The sequence below is a fragment of the Limanda limanda genome, chromosome 2 (assembly GCF_963576545.1).
Source record: "Limanda limanda chromosome 2, fLimLim1.1, whole genome shotgun sequence".
Lineage (NCBI taxonomy): Eukaryota > Metazoa > Chordata > Actinopteri > Pleuronectiformes > Pleuronectidae > Limanda > Limanda limanda.
Genome location: NC_083637.1, coordinates 17,613,710 through 17,632,212, shown reverse-complemented (window position 1 = coordinate 17,632,212; position 18,503 = coordinate 17,613,710). Strand labels below are relative to the sequence as shown.

The 18,503-nt window shown below is 44.2% G+C and overlaps 1 protein-coding gene across 11 annotated transcripts in view; it reads left to right on the top strand.

Moving 5' to 3' along the window:
• The window catches only part of LOC133020511 (nuclear factor 1 X-type-like), a 104,224-nt gene that overhangs the window by 84,897 nt on the left and 824 nt on the right, over positions 1-18,503 (top strand). For 3 of the 11 annotated variants that reach the window (XM_061087102.1, XM_061087136.1, XM_061087144.1), the window contains 10 exons: positions 881-943; positions 1,241-1,315; positions 1,505-1,646; positions 2,147-2,182; positions 2,586-2,710; positions 3,393-3,467; positions 7,576-7,704; positions 10,807-10,976; positions 12,601-12,748; positions 14,852-14,940. In XM_061087102.1, coding sequence (XP_060943085.1) covers positions 881-943; positions 1,241-1,315; positions 1,505-1,646; positions 2,147-2,182; positions 2,586-2,710; positions 3,393-3,467; positions 7,576-7,704; positions 10,807-10,976; positions 12,601-12,748; positions 14,852-14,940 — 1,052 coding nt within the window. The remainder of the gene's footprint in view (positions 1-880; positions 944-1,240; positions 1,316-1,504; positions 1,647-2,146; positions 2,183-2,585; positions 2,711-3,392; positions 3,468-7,575; positions 7,705-10,806; positions 10,977-12,600; positions 12,749-14,851; positions 14,941-18,503) is intronic. The other 8 variants (XM_061087094.1, XM_061087127.1, XM_061087111.1 and 5 more) reach the window with 8 other exon arrangements.

Sequence of the window (18,503 nt, the reverse complement as noted above, 5' to 3'; positions counted from 1 at the left end):
CCTCTTTCTGCCTGTAGCTCCTCCAGGTCTAATTGTGGCCCTTTGCTGCCAAGACTTGGCATGTTTGTGTCTGCTCTTGTGAGTGAAGCCCCACTGCTTCCATAGACCAGTCATAATAGGTGTGTGTGTGTTTGTGCACAAGTGTTTGTGTGTGAATGTGATTGCACTTGATCCAAATAGGAAGAGTTTTGAATCAACTTTAAGATACACTGCATGACATCCCTTGGGCATGGGCATGCTTTTTCATAGGGTGTTTGTGTTTGTGTCTGTGTGTGTGTGTATGTTTGTGTGTGTGCGTGGTTGTGTGTGTGTGTGTGTGTGTGTTTATGCATTAATGTGGGTGTGTCCAACAAAGGATTATAACATGTGTTAAAGTATGAAATGACAATTAGAGACTGAAAAACAGATTGAGAGAAAGTGTGTGTGCATGTGTGTGTTTGTGTGTGTAAGGTGTTCTGTTTACGCAGACTAAATCCCTACCAGCAAGAAGGTATTAAATGGGATTAGGTTGAGGGATATGATTGCGTGGTTAGATACTAAATAGCATAACAGCTCACTGTAAAGCATTGCACCTTAAGTCAGGAGGGACAGAGGGAGACAGGAGAAAAACATACAAGACTGCCACGCAAAAATATTTCAATTCACACACACACTCACACACACAAACACATACAAGATGTATACCATAACCCAGCACATGCTGCAAGTTCCTCTTATTTCTTTTCACACCTCAAATATCACAGTCCTGGCAGCATGGATCTGTGATTCATCAAGACGTACACTTACCAGTATGTTTTTCATTACTTTTTTTAGCATTCGAAGCAGATCCTAACCATTTGTCTTTCTCCACTCCCTCCTCCTTGTTTCTGTTTCTGTGCAGACTCCGGACAATCAGACAGCTCTAGCCAACAGGGGGACACAGACATTAAACCACCGCCCAATGGTAGGTACACACACACACACAAACACACACACTGCCGCGACAGCACACTAGAATTGATTTCATCATACTTATCAGTCTTAACATGTTCCAATTATGGCTCCAATTAGCAAACACACTCACACAGATGTTGGTCCACAAATATAGTTGCAGATGGTCGGCCTCTCAAAAGCCTTTGATTTTTTTTTAGGATTCCTTCCAATTTTTTCCCCAAACACAATTCCATGAATCTGTTATGTTGTGGTCTTTGTTCTCCCTCTGAAGCTTCTGTGTGTCCTGACCACATCCTTGTCTGTACAGGGCACCTGAGTTTCCAGGACTGCTTCGTCACCTCAGGGGTGTGGAACGTGGCTGAGCTGGTCAGAGTGTCACAGAGTAAGTAAATCACAGCACACAGAGCTGTAGGAAGTCTCCTGATTTGAACAAAACAACCACTAACCGACGTTATTTTGATTTGATGTTTACCGACGGCGCGCAGTGGTATCCAGTGTATATAAGTGCCTGGAATATATCTGCTGTAATTATACCAACTCATCCACTTTCTGTTATTGTTCTCCCTGTTAGCTCCTGTAGCCACAGCGTCGGGTCCTAACTTCTCACTGGCAGACCTGGACAGCAGCCCCAGCTACTACAACATCAACTCTGGGGCTGCTCTGGCTCTGGGGCGCCGCTCCCTCACCTCCCCTCCCTCCACCAGGTACACATTGTGAGCTCTAATTTCATACTTACAAACAGTAACTTACAGGTGTATACTGCTCAGGAAACACCAGTGACCGTTATACAAGTCCAGCTGTTTGCCATTAGAAGAGTCCCCGTTGGGCGAAGGCAGCATTTGGCTTTAGCATTGCTACTCTGGCACGTGGCTTGCTACGATGCCAATGGCAGACTAGAGGGAAGTGTGATGTCACATTAATGTCTGCCAACGGTATATCGCTTCTTCTTGCAGGAATGACTTTACTGGCAAGTAGTATGCCATTTCATTGAGGTTTCGTGCTGTGAAAGATGTTTAGTACTGGAGCCTATTTCCACTCTTGGAATCTCTCCTGAATCTCTTTACTGTATAGATGTGTGCGTCTCTCTCTTTGGTAACTGTTCTCCTTTTCATGTGATGTGTGATAGCAATTTCTGCCTTTTTCCTCTTTTGTGTCTTTCTTAACTTGTCTCTTTCTTTCCTCTTACCTCGATCAAATGCTGTGGTCACTATAGGTCTGATGTGGAGTTGTACGCAAACCTTCCACGGAGGTAGTTATCAACACCTACAAAGACACAAACAAATGAGACACGTGCACAGAAAAACACCATGACACACACACACTCACACACACACACACACACACACACACACACACACACACACAGTCTTACTGTTTCGCTCTACCTTCTAACTTTTCTTTCTGTTTCCTCCTTTTTGATTCCTCCTTATCAAATTTATTGTCCTTTATGTCAATTCTGCTCCAAGGCCTTGTAATTGAATTAATGTTTTTCAGTAAGATGCAAAAGTTGAAGCCGCTTAAAAATTTCAAAAGCATGTTAATGTGATTACCATCTAGATATTATGTTTGCAGAGTATTGTTTCCTTGATCCGTTATGTATTTTGTTTTAATCTTGTCTCCGCCGCCCCCCTCTTCCCTCCCTATGCCCTCAGCTCCAAGAGGAAGTCATTAGATGACAGTGAGCTGGAGAGCCCCACAGATGATGTTTTCTACCCTGGACGCTCACCTGCCGCCAGCTCATCCCAGTCCAGCGCGTGGCCAAATGACATGGATGCAGGTAACACCCCAACCCCCCCAATATCCCACCCCACACCTGTCACCCACTAAGAAAGCATCGTGAAGCTTTTTCACAAGGTCAACAATGATGCCTCCATCTGGCTTGTCTCTTCTCCATACTCTACCTGATCAGATTTGTCTCATTCTGACAAAGACTTGAGGATACCTGCCAAAACAAAGGAGACTTGGATACACATTATACATTACACACCACTCTTACATTCGGGTTATTTGGGAAATTCAAAGTTTAAAGGAATCAACATGTTTTAAAGTAAACTGAGAATGTTTAACCCTATTACCCCACAAAGTTGAATAAAGCTCTGATAGATTGTGCTAAATTCTATCTGAATCAAGAGTGAATTGGCATCTTTAGTGTTGATATTTCCCTTGTTTTGGCAGAAACCTCTACCTCTGTGATTCCACTTTAGACATTATACTCTTCTTTCTATTTTATTTATTCCCCCAAAAAAGCCAATATTTATTGTTTCCTTACCCTCACTTTTAAAGCCATAGTCACCCTTGGAATTTTTCCTGATTTTGTGTCAATCATCTGCGATTTATACCCCCCATCATACAGAAATGTTCACTCTTACTTGCTCCCTTTCCCTCTCTCTCCCAATCCCTCTATTTCTCTCTCTCTGTGTCTCTCTCTCATTGTTAACAATACCCTTCTCCACTTTCAGTGCAGCACCATTTGGCGAGTGTGCAGGAGAGGAAGATAAAACATGAAAACGATGGCGTGCAGTTTCCTTACCATGGTTAGAACAACAATGATTACACTCATATATTTGCTCCTTACCAGCCTTTTTGTAGCTCAATCATTCCTCTGTGTATGTGTGTATATATACTGATTTATGTAACATTTATACGTATACACTATATAAACTGTAGGTGCTTGTGTTTGAAAGTGAGTTGTATGAATGTCTGTGGTAAAGACAAATATACCGTACACAGAAATGGGACTTCACTTGTTGCTGATTAAAGTTTCATTAACAGTAATTACATTTCTTGTGAAAAACAGCAGCAGGGTTGTCAATGATTAAACATTTCAGGCTTTACTACTTTCTCTTTGAAACATAAGGCTACATGTTGCTAACAAGATGAAGTCAGTCCTCCCAGCAGATGACACACATGCAAATATACAGTACTTACACAGACACCCCGCCACACACACAGCGACTCGCACACCTCCAACTCCCCCACCTCATATGCAGACGTTCACACATTGAAACACACATGCTTATCATGCTCCCCACCCCTGCAGGTGTTCAGGTGCCTGCCTTGCCGCCATCCCTCTTTCGCTCCATCCCTCCCTCGCTTCAAATCCCCATTAAGACGCTTACCGTCTGGATCAGAGGTGTAAAACCCTTCCTCCTGCTGCCTAGCTCTAGCTTCAACCCTCCATCCCTGTCTCCCTTCTGTCTAATTGAAAATGTGTACAGCAGGAAGGACCCTGGGGAGGAAGAAAACATGTCAAAGGATAGAGGGAGGAGAGAGAAGCAGAATTCTGGGAAGTGGATGGGAGGTGAGAGAGGAGAGGACTTACATGGTGATAGCTAATGAGAGAGAAGGTTTGTCAGGATGTGAACTGAGGGAGCCCAGAGCCCTGGTTAGGTCTTGCCCCAGTCTACTCTCACTGGAAACTCAGCGGCTGCTCTCCTGCTCCTGCTCCACTTAGCTGTAAATGTAATTAAGAGGCTGCTCATCAGAGCCTCAACAGAGGATGCTACACGCCTTAGCGCACCAGAGAGCCTCGCCTCCCAGCTTGTTTCTGTCTCTCGCTCTCCCTCTCTGTGTATGTGTACCACCCTCTTACTCTCCAAAGTGCAGCACATAGCCTTGTACACCTCCTAATGAGTTTGGCAAATAGAGGTGTAGAATAGCATGCAAATCTGGACCCTCTACCAATTAATTTACAGAACCCAAGTGAAAAATTAGGAAGCCAAAACGTTCTGCAATTATCAGCGTGTTTTTTTTTTTTTTAATTTCATGTGGGTTTAGAAATAAATTTAAACAGTAGCTAGAACAAAATGTATTTCACACTTGAGAAACCAAGGCATAAAGGAGACACTGATGGGAACGGGAGAGCAAAGATGAAGCGACCAGAGAATGTGTTATTTTTGGTACAGTGTGTATCCAATTTCCAAAAGATCCCACCTGCCACAGGCAAAGCTCACCTGGGAATTCCTGTCCAGGTTGGGGGTACGCAAACAAGCGAGAGCGCGCACACACACACACACACAAACAGACACTTATGAACAAACTAAGGGGTGTCCAAGAAAACAGAAAACACACAGGTGTGCCTCAACGTCTGTCCCCTGCACCACCTACTCCCACTTGCTCCCTCCTCAACCAATAGTACACACACACACACACACACACGTATGAAGATGCATTCATACATATACATCACACAAACACGGTTACATTCAGATACACTCATAATAGATTTCTATACACATATCAATCACACACAAACACACACACACACAGACACACAGACACACAGGCACAGCTGAAGCATGGTCCCAGATGGTGTTTCCGTGTGTGTGTAGCCTTGGGATCTGTGAGGATGCTGGAGACATCTGCTCCACAGGGCCTAGAAGAGGGGTGGGGGGAGGTTAGTGGAGGCAAACAAAACAATCATGATTTCATATTAGTTCCGATGATTGTGAAATTTTTTCTGAGACACCAGAGACTTATGGTGGTGGTGGTGGGGGCCTTGTTTGGTGCTTTGAGTTAAATGTTACAGGCCCCTGGAGGAACACGGCTGGATGTACATATGTGCTTTAAATCACTGGAGAGGAGAAATCCCTGACTTTGCTTCACTTGTTTAAGCCACTATCTCCTGTCTTTTCCAAGTGTGTGTGTGTGTGCGTGTGTCTCTGCCTCTGTGTGTGCTTCAGAGGCGCATCTGGTGGCAGGCCTGTTAGTGCAAAGAGACAGAAGGGTCATCATGGGAGCGCTTGATTGGTTGCCAGTAAAATACTAAGGCTTTGCCAGGAGAGGAAACAGTGCATTTGTGTCACACACACACACACACGCACACACACACACGCAAAGACAAAGACATACACATACTCTCACACATAAACCAGATCAGACCATTGCAGACTTTCTGAAAAATGTCCCTTAATGTGACCTCAGTGTATTCTGTTGTCAGTCTTCATCTGATCTTCTGTGTTTTCTGGCTCAGATTTTTATACCTGTCTTTTTGAGGTTAACTTCCAGATGAAAAGCACATAAGTACCTCTTCAACTCCATAACTCCTTCATCTATATGGTTCTGATTTATTATAAATCTAATTCTTCCTCAGCTCTCCCCTCTAGGTACCGTCCCTTGTTTAGGTCTCTGTAGACTGCTCTTATTTCCAGTGACAGTGTCATAGCAATCACTGCTAACGATTGGTGTCAGAAGTGGGATCGGGCTTGTTTTCATGCTTGGAATTTGTCTGACATTACAATACGCCCCCAGACTCCCGCTAAAGCGGGGGGAGGAAGAAAAAAAAGAAATATATGTCTGCTAAAGACATAAATGGTTCACACATATTCACTCCCACCTGCTTGAGACTTAACTCTTTCACACAGGGAGGGATGGTTTTACACGCCCCCACACTCCCATAGACTTTCACACATCTCCAGCTGGAGAACTGAGGAGGAATCGTATTTAATGCCTTTTTTGATGCGGAGGGGCCACAGAAATAGACTGCAAAACAACAGTCTAAAAAAAGTTACAAAATCAAAGCATTATCACATTACTCACCCAGGAAGATTAGAAGAAAACTTGCTGAGGAAAAATACGTGTGTGTTGTTTCATCAGTTAAATGCGGTGGTGTGGTGCTACGGGCCTTTAGTTTTTTTTTGTGATGGAACATGTGCTTTTGCTTTCGAGTGTGTTTAGACATCGTGTGCGTGAGTGTGTGCGAGCGAAAGATAATAACCATATTTAACATCTTATGACATTCCAATTTCATACTTGTCGTCAGAGCAACGCACTGAAAAGCAAGACACTACTGCATTTTTCACAGGTTCTGCTTTGCTCTCCCGCTCCCTCGCATATTTTCATGTCTCCCACGTTCTTCTCGCCTCCTTCTCTCACTCTCTCTCTCTCCCTCTGTCTGCTCTCTCCGTCCGTCTGCTTGTCTTTCGCACTCAACAGCTGCCGTGTTCATACTGTACAGTGTGCTATTTCTGAATGAAGCCTTCTTCTCATGCAGCCAGCCCGTGAGCTTCACTGAAGCCCAACCACAACTAGCTGACTGTGGCTGTATGGTGGCCATGCTCATAGACAGAGACAGAGACTGGACTTGGCTCCTTAAAGAGAAGAGAGGAATGGAGAAACAGAGATGCGACAGAAAAAAAACAACAGTGGCACATTAGAGTTTATAAAGCCATAGATTTGCTTTCGCTCTGAAACAAAGAACAGATTCAGATTGGCTTGTGCTGTTTTTTATCTTTTTTATTTAGAAGACACGGACTCAGGCTATGATTGATTGCTCATGGGAACCGTATAGTGTTATTTTGAATAAGTTATTACAGATTAGGGGCAGCAAAACCCCATGATTACGATCAAAATTTGTCAGGTTTCTCTGATCGACTCATTGATTCTGTCGATTGTGAATGACCAACAACCAAGGATAGGACGCAATGCACTGCCATCAACCAGTAAAGAAATTTATAAAAAAATCTAATCATAAGCTCATGGTTGTTCAAGTCCCCTTTAATAAGAATGAAAGAAATAACCTTTTTTTTAGTGTAGCCAATTAAATAAGCAGCATTTTATTGATTAAAACCACCTTTCTCTTTTCCTCCCCCTCCCCCCTATTTTTTTTATTTTTTTTTTGTTGATCCCATTTTTTTTCGCCAGGACTGTCCTCGCCTGGTTCACTTAAGAAGCCGGGGAAGTTTGATTTCAACGCCCTGACTTCCCAGACGAGGTCCCCCCGCATGGCGTTCACACACCACCCGCTGCCCGTGCTGGCAGGAGTGAGACCAGGTGAGAGCCCTGCCATGAACCCAACAACCCCAACCCCCCCACTTTTATAATCTGAAAAAGAGAGAGAAGGAAAGGGAGTGTCAAACTTGGTCCTAGATTTGCCATATATTTATTCCTTAAAAACGTCCCTGGAAACAAACCAAAAATTTGGCAGTCGAGTGCCTGAAAATGAAAATGCTAAACGTACTTGCTGAGAAAGCAATTCCAAACTTTCCAGCTCCACAGTTGCAACTGAGAAGCAATATGCCTGCAGAGTTTTACCTGTTCAGTGTTACTGCTATCATCATGGCTTGGCATAAATTTCTCTCTCTCTTTCAGCATCTCTCCATCCATCCATTTTTACCACCATCTCTGTGCCTGTGTTTGTATTAATATCGTCATTGCATGGTACCATTGCTGCATCCATTCTTTTGTGATTGATTTTTCTTACAACTTAACTGCTTTGTGCATTTGTTGGAATGTTCTTTTAGAAGTCAATTCTTGCATTTTAACTGACAAAACTGTTTATTTTGATGTAATGAACTCAACAGGTTGTATAAACTTACCAGTTGGAGCTATAAACTTAGTTTAATTTATGTTATATGAAGAACAAACTCTTCATGTCCCATGCATGAGTGCAGAATTGTATCTCTAAATGGTCAAAACAGCTGCTGCACCAAGAAAATAAATCGCAATGACAAACCGTTCGAGGTGGAAATAAATCATCTTTATCATAAAGGCAAGAACAAGACAACAAAGGTATTGGACTTGTTGCTTTTCCACAGTGTACCTCTATACCTGAATATAGAGCAAATACAGGTATGAGAGGCAGAAAGAAGAAGTAGCAGACATTCATACAGAATTTGAACCCATGCAGTTGCAGATACAATTCATTGTGTAACCTCCAGTGTTTCCAAGTTCTTGTTCCACCAGAGTCACTGAGGACAAGTTGTCCTCATAAGAGTGTTTTGGTCCTATAGGATAACCGACATGGTTTCTCCATCTCCAGTCTGAGAATTCCCAAAGTCTCAAGGATCTCAAGTTTGCCAACAAGTCCCTCTAGACTGGTCTCACTTTTCAGGAGGAATAAATATGTCCTCCTCGCTCTATCTCTCCTTCTCATTCCATTTGTCTCTCAAAGGGATGGTTTGGTCCACAGCCAAACACGGCCTACCATCTAAAGGTCATTTAGACTCATTGCCCTCCATGTTGACACGTATTGAATTTTTCTTGCGGAGCTCCCTGCAGTATATTTAGAAAATTCAGCACAGGCCGGATCTTGCACCATTAAGCCGTGTTGTTTATCTGCACAGAGCAGTCCTGTCCTGAACCCCCCCCCCCCCTTGAGAACCCAAAACACCAGATTGAATTCTGCTTTTGAGTTGATTTCAGAAAATTTGCCCACCAGTTTTGTTGTGCGAGTTTAAGAGGTGTGAGGGACCAGCTCAGGTTTCTTTGTTCCCCGACTAGCTTCTCACACTCTTCAAACCAAGTGTGTAGACAGTTGGCTAAGAGGTTTTCATGTAATAGAGAGGCTGCAATGAGACGATGTTTAGAGATTGTGTATGGGTGCATTTCAGCATCTACTCACACACACACACATCGTGCATGTGTAAATTTACACTCTTGCGGAGGACTCTCTGTTCTAAAATGGCTGCCATCCAAATGGAATGTCCCTCGGAGGCCTTGGTTCTATAAAGAGACTGGGGGATGATGGGAAGGAAGGAGAGCGAGAGAGAGATGAAAAGAAAAAGGGGGCTAGACACTGAGAGGGGGAAGACACAGTTAGTAATCACGGCTTGCCTTGGATAGACTGGAGCGGTTGGTTCTTGTTGTATAGGTCTAGTGAGTGCTGGTGAGAGGACTGGATGGTTTATGTCCTGTTTTTGGCTCAGGGCTGATGCGGAGAGCTGCCAGGTTGCCAATACTAGTCCGGAGAGTCCGCCATTGTGGCAGCAAGTAGACACACACATACACCAATATTTGTACAGACACATCAAAGCAATAAAGACGTAGCATCACCTAAAGACAGAAAACAAAAACATATAACCTGAACCATTAGACACTGAAAATTCACTCAACTACACACACACACAAAAACACGATACCACTAATAAAGAAAAACTTAAAAGTTTGAACAAACAGACACTTGTGTATGGTGTATACACAAGAGATTGTAGGTGACAGACATAATCACAGATGCTTGTTCGCCAGGCTCCCCTCACCTAGCAGCTTGCCTCTTTAGTTTGGTGAGCCAAATTGCCAAAGCCTTAGAATCTCAGCAGACAGGACAGACATTGGAGCTGTGTGTGTGTGTGTCTGTTTGTGTGTGTGTGTGTGTGTGTGTGTGTATTGGTGTGTGTGTGTGTATTGGTGTGTGTGTGTGTTTGGCTGGCTGGCTGGCTGATTAATGTCTCTGGGAGGCGTTTTGTGGTCGGCTGGGAGCGGAGGGTACATTCTCTCTCAAGCTTCAAACTACAAGGCAGAACCACACAGCAAGGATTTGCTGCTGATTGATTACACATCACCGACAAGCAATAAAACAAAAGTGGGAAAAATCCTGTGTGTGTGTGGTTGTGTGTTTGAGGGAGAAATGGACAAGGAGCATTCGGCAGAAAATACTGTAACACACTCTAGCTTGTATGGGACCGTGATCGTGTGTGTGCATTTGTGGCGATGCCAGGCCAGAGTGGTACAGAGAAAGCTAGTGGCCTGATTTATAAAATGATTGAGACCAGATGTTGCCCACTAGCCGAGGATAATGCCAATCATTTGTAAGCAGAAGCAGCTTCAGTCAGCCACACGAGAATGTCACAGCTATTTTCTGCATTTTAACAATAACAGGCCTAAGCAGCAATGTGGTCCCTGATGCCAGCTGTGTTGGTGCTTAGTTAAAACATATGCATGTCTTATATACTGTCATAGGTGTGCATGTTAATGTACTGAATGTTTCACAGTGTGTGTAGTCTTATATATACCTAATAAGTGTGCCGTATGTGAATGAGCTCAGCCTCATTGTATTTATTCACGTTCTTGGTCTGTCTTACATCTTCTCCTAACTTTTCTCCTCCTCCTCTTCTGCTTTCCCTTTTCCCTTTCCGGTTTTTACTTTTTCCTCCCCAGGGAGTCCCCGTGCCTCAGCCTCAGCTCTGCACTTCCCCTCCTCCTCAATCATTCAGCAGTCCAGCCCATACTTCACCCACCCCACAATACGCTACCATCACCACCAGGACCCGCTTAAGGAGTTCGTGCAGTTTGTGTGCACCGACGGCACAGGACAGCCCAGCGCACAGGTAAGTGATCTGTGGGCTCAAAGAAAGAGGACTTGAAAGTGGGACAGTGTGCGATGGAAGCTGACATAACAGAAAAGTTAGAATTCAGTGTATTTTTGTGGAATTTACTGAAGAAAAGAACAAATCGCATCATGATTAGAGAATTTCCTTCTACATGATTTTATATATTTTTTATAAACAAGTGCAACAAGGTCAAGTGAGTCTAGAATAGAGAATATATCTTTATGAGATGACAACTTCACCAGGGAGGAGGAAAATAGCTTCAGGGAAAATGTATTGACGTGAGGAGGCTGCCAGATGTGCTTAAAACATCAATTAAAAACTCAGCTGGACAAAGGAACCAAAACCATTTTGACTCGTCACATGTTCATATAAGGTAGGAGACCATCTTACCTGTCAGGTGTGTTCAAGAAGAAAAGGCGTTTGGGCAGATGGGGCTTTAGGGAAGGGAGAGTACCTAGAGGAAAGTAAGGCTGCAAACAGAGGCCTGTCTTGGATTTGTAGACAGACCGATATCAGCAGTGTTTGGTGAGTTGGTTATTCAGGACGGAACCTGAAACAGACTCCTGCTGCTGAAGACTGATGTGCTGTTGTTAACAAGCCACTTTCATTCTTAGTAATGTTTTACTCTCAGTTGTGGTGTTTGGGCAAATCTCAGCCAGTCTTTTCATTCCTCTGCACAATACATTTTGGAGGATATATACAGTTATAGTACACTAACATACTATGACAAAAAAGTTAGTAAAACACACCAGGTGTCAGATGAAGCTGAGCAAGAAACTGTCCAAGCTAATGAGGCACAGAGGGGAGAGCTCTTGGGACACTTTGTTGAGCTGTCATGGGCCTAATTCAGAGAAACACCAGTGCAATGAGGTGCCCCTTTAATAACCCCAATAACAAGCCTGCACTCATCACACAGCTAGAGTTTCCAAACATGAAAACGTAGGCACATTACACAGCTGACTGTCAGCTGGCCTTCTTGGGATATTTCAAAACCTTTTGGGACACTTGTAGTGAGACGCTCGGTGCTGGTAAAACTGTAAACCTCTACTGTAAACTTGGCCTTCTGAGCAACTTTGAATACACTTATCAAACCCCTTACTCATTCCCTATTGTCGTTGTTCTCATCACTCCACCCACCAAACACACAGTAAAATCTTTAACATATAATACTGCACACTTTCACACACAGAGACCATTTTTCACATTGCTGATTTCCCCCTCTTTGTTTTAAAAGTCTCACATTGCACTATAGCAACGTTCCTTATGACAGCTCAGTATTTCTTTTGCCCCGTGTGTGACAATGTTTTTCACTTTTCTTCTTCTTATTTACCTCTCTACTTTTGTCCAGACTGTCTGATATTTTTGTGTTTTTATTTCAAAGCTGTGTGTTTGGGGATCTCTTTTGTCCCTGCATGAAAGAGCGTGCGTGTGTGTGTGATGGACTACTTTTGTGCATGCTGTTGATTTCTCTAAATATAAGTGTCTTACCCTCATATGGGACTGTGTGTGCGTGTGTGTGTGTGTGTTTGGGGTGTGTGTGTGTGTGTGTCTGACTCCCTGCTGTGCACTGTATATTCTCGGGGTGTGTCCCTCTCACCCTGTCTGTATGGTCCGTCTGCAGCCTAATGGAGGTGGCCAGAGCAAAATGCCGGGCTCCTTCCTGCTGCCTCCGCCACCCCCGGTGGCACGCCCTGTGCCCCTCCCCATGCCCGACTCTAAAACCATCAGCTCGCCCAATGACGGCGGACTCAGCTCACCCGCATCTCCGTGTAAGTCACCCCCCACTCCCACTCCCCTCCACAAAACCCCCATTACTGCCCCCAGTCTCCCCACAGACTTCTTACAGAGGCCAGTCCAAACCAGTGTTAGACTGATTAGCTCTTAGCTGGCGGCTACATCATGTCTGTTGTGCTAGAACGTAGATAGTCATTATAGAAACCTTGGATGTATTTTCAGTGTAGCTACACAATGAACACTGCATAGTTAAGCTGGTTGTCTGCTCCCAGTGAGGATGCAGTCAGTTCAGTCCAACACTCAGCAGCCCTGGAGGCTTCACTACTACTTCATCCATCACCTTATGAACTGTACGCCACAGTACTGTACTGTACTGTATCGGCGAGATCAATTCTGACGAGGCAGAAGCCACGCCTTTGCCAAACCAGAGAACCTCTTTCAAGCTCTTCTTTATCTCTTGCTCTCACCTGCTCTGAACTTCAGCCTCTTTTTCTGTCTTCGTATCTTTGCAAGCCTCTTTCCTCCTCCCTCCTCACAATCTTTTGACTCTCTTTTTAACTCTTTCTCTGGTGTTGGGTTTCCTGCTAGCACCACAAGAGGCAGTATAGTCTCTCTCCCTTCTTTTTGATGTGTTATGCAGTTTGGGGGGAGCAGAGCAGTGCAGGGCCCTATGCACGTTGCCTCTGTAGCCGAAAAGCTTTGATCAGTCCAGACTTTGCATGTCTGTGATAGCGGGCAATACAATCTACCCCCTTCTCTCATTTCCTTTTTTGCTTTGTTCTTTTCTTTATTTGATATATTCTCATATCCTCCTTTCTTTGTTTCTTTTCCTTTATTTCTCTTTTTTTCTTTTTAAAGGGAGCAAAATTAGGGCAGTTGGCGTGGACTCCAAAAAAAACATCATGCCCCACTTTACTCACCCAATCCCCTCGCCGCTTTCACACAAATCTCACAACAATTAAAAATTGAGAACAACAAAAAACATGAAAATCACAGTATAACAAGAACAACCCAGTCTCGCTAAACATGAATGATAAAAATATAATCAAACCTGTCTAATTAGCACTATATACTGGGGAAGTGGGAGAGAGGAGTGTCATCAGGGAGTGGTGAGGCTTTGGTTGGTTCCACTGAGACAGGTGCAGTGCGAGAGTCGGGCCACGGGAGAGGCACACCAAAAGGGGGCACTGGACGGAGCAACCTCGGCACCTTCTCCTCCTTTTGTTTTAACTTTTTCTCCTCTTCCTGTCCTCTCAACCTTTCCTCCCCTCCCCCTTCCAACTCTCTCAGATTAACGTGTCACTTTTTTATTTATTTATATCAACATCTATATAAATAAAGATCGCAATTTCCGTCTCTTTTCTCATTCCAGTGACTGTTATCACAGCATTTTTCCCCCCTCTCTGATTCTCAAGATATCGTAATTACAGTCATGAGGAAAACACACACACACACACACACAAACATACATATGGTACAAGCTCACCCTCACTCATGTATCAGTTTCCAGCCCTTTCACTGTCACTCCCTGAAACATCCCCATCCCCTCAACCTCACTCAAGTCATGCACAGCTAAAGGCTGACTACAGCCGCCATGTTGGAGTCCAGTGAGCACAACTGCCCTAAAATTGATCCTGTGACATCACTGAGTGATGTCACTATGTAGGCAAGATGCTCCTCGTAGCCTGTTAAATTAAAATAGAGCACTAGTCATGATTAGAGTTCCTCTATTGGTCCACAATAACTCTTAGTCCTCAGTGGTTTTCTATGATTATGATGGATTTTTACCAAGGAGCACCTGTGAACAATAGCACACTTGTTTGTGGGAAGTAACTTCTTCATGTTCGAGCTAATCAATAGACACTGTACATATCCTTGGTTACCACTGATTAAATGGCCAAGTGAAGGAAAGTAACAAAGAATATGCCTGAAACATGAACAAATTAACTCATGTGACTAATAGGTCATCAGTACCCCTGACCCAGTAACTAATTGACAGTGATACACAGACCTGCAGTGAGTTAATATTATAATAAAATATATAGAAAGTCTAGATGAGAGCATCAAAAAATACTATAAGCTCAGTGTGTATGCGTGTGTCTATAAAAGCATGTACACACTTGTCTCTCTCTTTATAGCATACTCCACGCCAGGCTCAACAGCTCCCAACCGGTTTGTCGGCATCGGAACACGGGACAACTTTCTGAATATCCCCCAGCAGACTCAGGTACCCCACCAACCTCCCTCATTTAATTGACATCCACCCATCCTCCTCCTCCTCTGTTTAAATGTCTCCTCTTCTTTGTTCCCCTCATTACTGACTTCAAGAATGACTGCTCAGTGCTGTATGCAGATGCAACTCCCCAGCACAATGTTAATCCAGACATGTTTGGGTTCACAGGGTCAAACATGCCATTCAGAGCAAAGGCAATGTTCATTTAATGATTTAGCCCTCGGCACCAGTGAGCAACTCTATAAATATTTTTTGAATCTTAAAAGTTGAGATGACACAGGAAGCCATCCATAACTGTTACTAACATCAATTAGCTAAATCAGGACTTTAGTATTTTGAGTCCCAACTAAGGTTTGACTTCTGAGGTTTTTTTCCATAATTATCACACAGTCATCAGCTGCCAAATTCGCTCAGTTTGCTTTTTTTGTATCTTATTAGTCTAACTAACCAGGCTCGGTGATAAATAAGTGGAACGCCACTTTCTTTTTCAACTTCAATGTGGTCTGCACTAAAGCCAACACTATACCAATGACTTCATGAACTTGAGAGGGTGTAACGTTGAGGTAGTTGTCCCTCATTGAATTGACACATGGCAGTGGACTAAGTAAAAATGAGTTCTTTAAATAAAGAGCATTTTCAGATAGACATCCAAAAGAGACATCGTAAATTCTGAGTCGTCCTTTTATTGTGATTTGGTCAGACAAAAAAGGGTTTTGCGTAAATACTTTTTACATTTTTCAAGACCTAGATTCTGGGAGAGGTTCGTAATTGAAGGCTTCAGGCCGCAGGTTCAGCCCTTTGCTGCGTGTTTTATAAAGGCTTTAATAACTAAATCTGTATGAACTAAGAATTTAAAAACAATTAACTAGTGAACTAATTTTTGTGTTTTTTTAGTTTGGATGTAAGAGATTAAGAATAAAGGTTTCAAATAAGATAGAATTAATTTCAGATACAGGGTTGATTCATGAGGTGGTGTGGACAATCGCGGCTCCCTCGCATCCTGGGCTTCAAGGAACGTGAGAGTTAATATGAGTGGGGGGGTGTTGATTCATTAAGACTCATTCATCTTCATGTAAACAGGTTCCAGTTATACAGAATAAATCAAGGTAATGATCCACTATCAAATCCTGACTAATGAGAACTAAGATAACATTGATTAAATATTTAACAGTCCACATGTAATAGTCCGATTCAGTGGTTCTCCAGTAGACGTTGTCTTAATAAGATACACTAGTTGAGCTAGAGTGAAATTTAGTGAGTAGCAAAACATCACGAAACAAAAAAATTCTTACTGCAACACGTCAGCCCACCCCTGGAAAATGCTAGTAAGTCGACCTTGAGTTGGGATAGTGTTGCCAAACTAATATTTCTAAAGACGTTTACGAGCTTATACCAGTTTTAGAGCCTCTTAAAACTTAAAAAATGTGGAGCTTGTTGGAGTTGACATTGTGCTTGTCCACATGTTACACATTGCCATCGCATAAAAGCTTGATTATAATGGACAGGAGGTAAAAAATTATGTAGCAAAGAGCAATTGTCGATCATTCATTTGTAAATGTTCCCACCTACCCTGACACAAAGTGTTGCCCATGTATCAAGGCCTTTAGTTTCAGTATTGGTTTACAGTTTCAGCACCACAGTAGTTTCCCTGCAGAGAAAAGTAAGCGGTGCCAGTTAGTTTCAGCTCCAGCAGTGTTGATTTATCTCCGCTCGGCCCCACAGTGTGTGCTCGTGCAGCGTGTGAGGCCAGTAGTGCACTACATTGTGGTTTCAGCTTTGGCTGCGCTCTGCCACTGGGCTGCAGTGTCTTGGGCCTCCTCCATCACCAACACAACTTTTCTCATTAGGGGCTAACCGCACCTGCCTGCAGCCAACTCGGCTCTCCTGTCCTCCCCACACATGGAAACAATCTGCATTCCTGCTCCGCACAGCTTTGCGCGGCTGCCACCGCCCCACCACCATGCATCAGCAGCCCACCCTGTCTCCCCTTCTCCCGCTCTCCTCCTGCTGCTCCTTCTAGTATTTTCAAGCACCCCACCTGCACCACTCTGCCACAGATGTAGCCCTGGCACTGGGTGGACATCTACACACCATCCAAATGTGTGTCAGTGCCTGTGCACACACACACTCTTCAACTCTGTGCCAGAACTCTTGCCCCCCATTTTCTCCCCTAAAAAACAACAGGGCTTTTACAACAGTGTGCATCTGTTCAGAGCACTTATTATCTCCTGTGATTGCCTATCGAATATTATTGAAAAATGTCTCCGTTGAACACATCTGCCGGGTTTGCGCCACGCACAGCAAGAACCAGGGCACTGGTATCGACTGCTCCCAGTTAGCTGAGCCTAGTAGGTCAGTAACAGCCTCGGCCAGAGTGAGTAACAGAGGTCCCTGCCTTTCCTGCTGTTCTCTGGCATATGGAGAGGTGCAGACGATGGTCCTGCCAGCCCGCCTCGCCGCCTGCTAGACAACTAGCCAAGACAGAGGGAGAGAGTCTTCTTAGTGCAGAGGAAAGCATGGACCGAGGAGCTCTCTAGTGGTGAGACCTCAGCTCTGCAGGAGGAGCAAGGGAGATAGGGGAGCGTGTATGAAAAAAGTACAAGGGACTGACAGAAAGGGATGGAAAAAAGCGAGAGGGAGTTAGTCGAAGCTCGCTGCACTCCACAGTCACGTCCCGGCTGTCTGGTTGCCCGCAGCAACCAGACATGATGTCATAGGCGGTTGAACTTGGACTTGGAGGGGGGGTTTGTGAGAGGGGGGGGGGTCACTTTCCACTGCCAAGGATTACATTGGGAGAGCTGGAGAGGGAGAGGAAAAGACAGAGAGAAGGGGGTTAAGGGAAGTTGGAGCCAGGAGGAGGAGTTAACTACAAACGCTAAAGAATCATGGGTAGGAAAGCAGGGGGGGAGCAGAGGTGGTAGAGGATAAACTGAGGTTGACGGGGGTTAAAGCTTCCTCTGAGTTTGCTCGAATGAGGGGGACAACAGAGCATTTGCTGTTGAAGATGGGGTGATTCGCAGGCTCTCCCCGGGGCCGAGGCCTGTGGAATGTCAGACGCAGCCAGAACAGCTCCGCCTGTGCCAAAGCCTCCACTCTGCCCTCTTATCAAACTGAGAAACCGGATCCCGAGAGGAGCTGCCCTCAATAGCTCCACAGTGTAGCCTGAGACCACTAGGACCCGCAGAGCACAGATATATTAGGAGGATCACTTTACATGTAAACTGGTAGCACATGACAGAGCAGTCGTAGTTTTGTGTTTGCTCACTGCAAAGCCGTGTACACAGATACATAAAAAGTGCCGCTCTCGTGCTATTTGTAGGTCTGTCACGACACAAGTGTTTTTATTGGACGAAAGGCCAGAGTTAGCCCTCCTAAAAGCAGCCAGTAGTCAAGTTGAGGTAGTTATTTCTCCGACAATGTGTGAGACAGCCGAGTTCAGCAAGTACATGTGGGCAAAAAGGAAGGTGAAGGTGGCCACCTAGTGGATGAAGCATAAACTCTTTGTTAGTGCTTGCACATGCATTCTAGTTGGGTGCCCACGGAGGGGAAATTATCCA